Source organism: Lates calcarifer, linkage group LG18 (genome assembly GCF_001640805.2).
Source record: "Lates calcarifer isolate ASB-BC8 linkage group LG18, TLL_Latcal_v3, whole genome shotgun sequence".
NCBI lineage: Eukaryota > Metazoa > Chordata > Actinopteri > Centropomidae > Lates > Lates calcarifer.
The window spans coordinates 10306138-10312137 of NC_066850.1; the positions used below are offsets into that span (position 1 = coordinate 10306138).

The following is a 6000-nucleotide window of genomic DNA, read 5'->3' on the forward strand; positions in this document are numbered from 1 at the left end:
TTAAGGGCAAGGTGAATAATGGTGAGTTTTTAAGATTAACATACAACAACACAATTAACATCCATCCTTGTTTTGAAAGAAGCCAAAGTCAGTTAAAGTCTTATATTATGCTAAAAATCTAACTTTTTTTTTTTTTTTTCCTATTTTGGTTTCAATATAAGAATTTAAAAGAAATAGTCCAACATTTTGGGAAGTATTGTTATAGATAATTACTTGCTTTTCTTTCTGAAACTGAGATGAGAAGATAGATACAACTTTAATGTCTGCTTATCAAGTACAGAGCTGGAGTTGGGATGAACAGTAAGGACAACACTGACTGGTCAGTGATAATTAATGAAAGAGCCCGCTAATTTGCCATGAAAGACTCTTGTTTCAGTGAGCAATCTGAAGGTGAACTGTCCCTTTAAAAATCAACTAACCCCAACTGGCCATCTGGGAACCTTATTCAGTATTTCATTACATGGCATATTAGGCATGCTCTTTTAGAACAGTGGTTCTGTGCTCATGCAGGTGGTGGTAGCTCTGTCTCAGTGTGCCAGTGGATCGAAACTTAATCAGGGCTCTTTGTGCACTAATTCATATTCTCTGCCAGAGATTGACGCCCAGGTCACTCCTCTTTGCAGTGTCCCTTTGAATAAACACATGCCGAGGCTGAGTCTTAGACCTCTGAGTAATCAAACATTCTGCAGTGTTTGGCTGTGAAAATAACTGAGGCCTGGTCTGGAATGTCAGTTACTGTTAATCAACATTAATATCTGAAGGAGCACCTTATTTTCTGCATTACTGTACTACTTAAAGCAATAATCAGAGACAGATTCGTATAGCTTAATACACAAACACATTCATTTTTTCCATTCTGCATTAGCCAGTGATTCATCGTAGGTCGGTCTTTGTTTATTAGGCATTTAAAAATACAGTTATACCCACTCTCCATCTAGCAGTAGAAATAAGAATACCTTTTCTGGTTTATTTGGAACAAATAGAAGAACTGGGCCATCAGCAAAAAGAGACAAGAAGATAACAGTTATGTAGCATAAAAGATGTATATGGAGAGAGAAAGGTTCTTACAGATTATCATTTACTGTACATTGTTGAGTTGATCTCTGTTGGTTCAAATCTGATGATGGTGATAAAAGACAGAAACAATTTTTAAGATAAAATAGAGAAGGAAAACTTTAAAGGACCAGTGTGTAGACTCTAGTGGTATCTGTTCTGTTAGGCTATACCAATCCTCTTACCCCTACCTTCCCAACCTATGCTTAGTTTCAGGTGATTATAAACTAATAAAAAAGCATAATTATGAATACTGTATTTCATTTCTGCCAGTGGATCCTACACACTGCTCCTTTTATAGGCAGTCTAAAACAGTGTCCAGGGAACAAATAAGTAGAATAGTGGGAATATCAAGTGGTGATTATAGGGATAAAAGTGGACATTATTTTTTTTTTAAAAGTTGTAAATCCACGCTTTTGTTGAAGCAAATATCACTTTTAGGAGATGAACATTCTATATGCTGACGCCGCTTCGATTTACTTTTATAACTTCTCCCACTCTTCCCTTTCCACAGAAAGTGCAAATTGTTATAACTGTTCTGGACTATGACAAGATCGGCAAGAATGATGCCATCGGCAAGGTCTTTGTGGGCCTCAACAGCTCGGGAACGGAGCTGCGCCACTGGTCTGACATGCTGGCCAACCCTAGGAGACCCATTGCTCAGTGGCACGTGCTGAAGCCTGAGGAGGAGGTGGACGCTCAGCTCTCCACCAAGAAATAGGCAGGGCCCTTTCAGCACCTGCCTTGTAGTACTCTTTAGCCAGTATGTGTAAATACCTCAGTGATATATGGGTCCATCCATGTAATCCCTTCTCTTTAACCCGCCTCTCAGCCTCTCCCAGCTTTACTGCTCCTTATTTCACACACAATCCTAATTGTTGAAACTCCCTGCGACATCCTGTCCTCTGCTTTTTTTCTATCAGGTTCTTACTTTTCTCGCTTTTCTTTTGGCTCCATTATATTCAGCAGTTTTTGTTTTCCATCTCCAAGCCCTTAAATGCCCTGACCAAATGCCCCCTTCTTTTAAGCAATATGATCTGTATAGATAGCGCATGACTGAAAGAATTTATTGTACCACAGTTGTATATATAAGTATGCAGACAAAAATGATTTCTAGTTTATGTGTTTGTATGTTGTTACCCGTTTCCTAATCTGTGTATATCTTGATGTTTTTAATAAGATGTTCTATTTTAAATTATGTAAATGCAGATATAGAGGAAAGCCAATATAATATATCCCAGGATTTAAAAATTCTACCTTATTACCTTATTGCATTCCAGAAAAAAACGAATTCCAACCCTCAAGACGCTAGTGGAAATATATTCACATTGTAAAGGACAATGTCTGGCTTTAAGTTCAGCAAAGGATCATCACAGAAAAGATAAACAGATGAATATATACACACAAAATTCCAAAATACAAGGCCATTAACTACTATGGTTCTGTGGGAAAAAATTATGCTGCTGGAAATTATACAAGCACATGATTTCTTACAACTTTTTGTACTTATTTCTCAATCAGAGGACCTATGTGTTTAGCTTGATGCACACTGTTACCAGAAACAATAGTCAATACAAACCAGTTAGCATTTCATTTCCTCCATATTTGGCAGTTTCCTCTAAGTGAAATAGGTCCTCGTTTTAAAGGCCATCGTTCACTTCTACAGGCTCATTTTCTTTTTGCAAAAAAAGAAAAAAAAGACTCATTTCTTAACCCTTCAGAAACAGACCCCCATGTGAAAAAGCACCAAGCTGTAGCCATTGTGTCCTTAAGCTCGTTTAACAATATTTTTGTTAACCGCTTACTTTAAACAGCCTTGTCGTTGTTGAAAGTATATCGCATTTAGGCCAGGGTCCGATCTTTTGAGACGGAGTTTGAAAAAAAGAGTCGTGACTCTGGTTTTAAGAGGACTATTTTTTAGAGCAATTCAACGTCTTGACTATTTTTCGTAAACTGCATGATTTTTTTTACAATCTTTACTAAAGGCTGGGACGGGGGGAGATCTACTGACACCAGGGGAAGCTCTTCTGATACGATCCCCTTGCCTTCAATCAGAGGAGAGGAAAAAAAAAGTTTCAACTTTGGGTCAATGTAATATTGACAGAGGTGAAGCGAGTTTCTAAACACTGCCATTTTCAGGGAGGTGACTTATGTAGAGATCCTCTCTTCATGCACACTCCCACTTGCTAGTGGTTGTAGCTTTGGTTTATTGGGAACAATGTCTTTGGCTGCAATGGTGCCCTGAATCGCAGTCTTTGCTTTGCGTTGCCTTCTCACAGTGACAATAGAGCTAGCCATGTTTTACTGCCAGTTTTAACTTTTATGTGGCTGCTGTTTTGCACTGGATGTCTTTGAACTAGCTTGCTGACTTCTTTAAAAACCATGTTTTTGGACGATCGTTGGCTGGCTTTATTTCAGGACACCTGCAGGGGGAGCCAGAAATCCTCCTGCTCCTGCCTGATCGGCTTAATTAAAAAAGAAGAAAGCAATGATGACAAATCGTGTCTCAGCCAACAGCAGTTACATCAGTTTTGTTTTCTTGTTGGCACAGGACTACACCAAGAGTATGCGAAATAACCGTAAAAGTTAATGGTCTGTGTAGGCTATTATTCCATCATGTCCTTTACTACGGGTCCAATTAGGAAAGGAATAAGTTTTAATCCATGAAGTCCATGAAGTCTCTTATCTTGGAGGAACCTCTTGCATATACTCGATGCTAGCTTCAGGAGGACTTTCTAAATGTTTTCAATGTTATTGTGTAGTTGATAGCACTATTATGAAAAAGCTACTTGTCATTCCATAGGAGTCTCTGAGGACTGCTTTGTGTATCACTGTGACTGCCGTGTGTGCTTAGAGATGTAGACTTATCAATAGGTAGCGAAACCAGTTTGTTCTGTAGTGATGTCGTAGCGTTTAATGCCATTTTCCCTTCTACACGCAGAGAAAGAAAGAGAGAGTGAGAGAGCGCGTGGCGTCGCCCGACTGCACGCGGCCAAAAGAAAAACACACACACACACACACACACAAAATGGCGGGAAGAGCGCGAGCGGGTTCGCTTCACACAGCATTTTGTTGAGCACTGTGCAATACTTGTATGTTCATCCCATAGTGTTAACGTGGGTGGCGTTGCCCAAGAAAAAAAAGATTCTAACCCTAGAGGATGATTCCAGTCCAGAGAGATGTTTTCTCCTTTCCAGTGAAATGGTTAGGACACAGCACACGTAGATTCAGCTTATAGGTTGGAGCTTGACACCTTTTGACCTCTGTTTAGGGTTCCCTCCCTTTTCGCAGGTTTGTTTTTTCTCTTCTTGCACACAGTTCCAGCATCAGAAGTTTCAGGGAGTATTAGTTAAATACCAAACGAGATTCCACATTTAAATATTACCCCTTAAAATGCCATGTATATATTTACATAATCGTGTCAAAATGTATATCTAGAATAAATATAAAGTGACATGAATATGATTATTCAGCCGCAGATATCATTCTATCATCCATATACTATACATCATCATCATTATTTCATTTTTCATCATGATTTTTTTTAATTTGTTGAACTGCCCTATTGATTCAAAAACCCCTTTTATATTTGAGATGAAAACACTGAATGTACAGTATGGACTGTGTTGGTGTAGATTACTTTAACCGTGAGATTAGATGTACTTTGCACTTTTTGTTGTAAAAACAAAAACAATTGTAATTTTGTTTCTATTTTTTCAACTATTATGAATTTATTTCATAACCCTTTGAGGTAAAACCTCCCCTGTCTGATAGCATTCAAAAACCATTGAATATACTTTAATACAGCTGCATTTCCAGTCCCTCTCTGACAGAGGGATTCTTTTATTTGACATGTTTTACATATGTAGATTCATGAATTCCAGTACAGCTTCAGATCTAAATGAAAAAAATGGATTAAAGAACAAGGTAAAGGCTCTGCAAAAATGGCTTGAGCAATTCAATATGAATACTAATGCAAAAAAATAAATAAATAAAATAAACAGTTGTACTAACGGAATTATCCGCTCAAAGCTGAAAGAAAATCAAACAGAATTGTGACAGACCTAACACGTGTTTAAACGTATCAGGGAATTCAGTAACGGGCAGCATTGCAGAAACCATCAGATTGCGAGGTGTGTGGAGAAAAACTCAAAAAGTAAAAGCCATTACCTACGCAATGCTCCTCTTACAACGATTTCCTACCAAAGCGTGCATGCATAATCAAATCTCCAAATTCTTCTCTTGTGAAAAAAAATACCTTATCAAGCTCTCTGTGTGACAAGGAACTCAAGATTTCTCTCCAGTGACACCGACAAAAAGCCACACTGACCTTTCAAAAACAAAGCTGTGTAAAGTATTAGAATCTGATGCTGTAGAAAGATCCTAGTTGCCTTTGTGTATATCAACTGCCTGCTTGAGTATTTTGTGTGTGGAAATTTTCTCTGTAATCTTGTAGAACTGTTTGGGGTGTTTTTTCCTGCCATATCGCTCGCGGTGAAGGCGAGCCGCTGACAGTTATATTTGCTGTGTATACCTTCATTTTTGACGAGGTGTTTTACAGTTTTGTTTCACTTTGTGTAGTGATTCACTCTGTGGAGTTTTCTGACTGTTGTTATATAACTTCATATACACAAAGATCAATAAAAATGTTTTATTTCCTGTTGATACAGAAGCTTATCATGTCGTATTTTCTTATGCACAGAGCTTCATCAAAGCATCTATTCAAGTAAAGGAAGATGCAGTCACTGCCTCTAATGACAAAACAACCTCTATCACTGTCCCTGCACAAAACTCCCCTAACATCAAAAAGAAAGGTACCTGCATGCATTGTTAACATAGTTAATTCCAATTTGAATGTTGATGTTTGCTTCTTAATAATTTGACTTTGCTTTGAATCGTCCACACCAGCCTGTAAGAAAAGTCACTACTGCCATCTAAAGGATGTAA

The 6000-nt window shown here is 38.0% G+C and overlaps 1 protein-coding gene across 7 annotated transcripts in view; it reads left to right on the forward strand.

The window, feature by feature from the left end:
- syt1a (synaptotagmin Ia) overlaps positions 1-5725 on the forward strand; it is a 154638-nt gene extending 148913 nt beyond the window's left edge. For all 7 annotated transcript variants that reach the window (XM_051077579.1, XM_018662018.2, XM_018662012.2 and 4 more), the window contains one exon: positions 1568-5725. In XM_051077579.1, coding sequence (XP_050933536.1) covers positions 1568-1774 — 207 coding nt within the window. In that variant the 3' untranslated portion in view covers positions 1775-5725. The remainder of the gene's footprint in view (positions 1-1567) is intronic.
- The last annotated feature ends 275 nt before the right edge of the window (positions 5726-6000 follow it).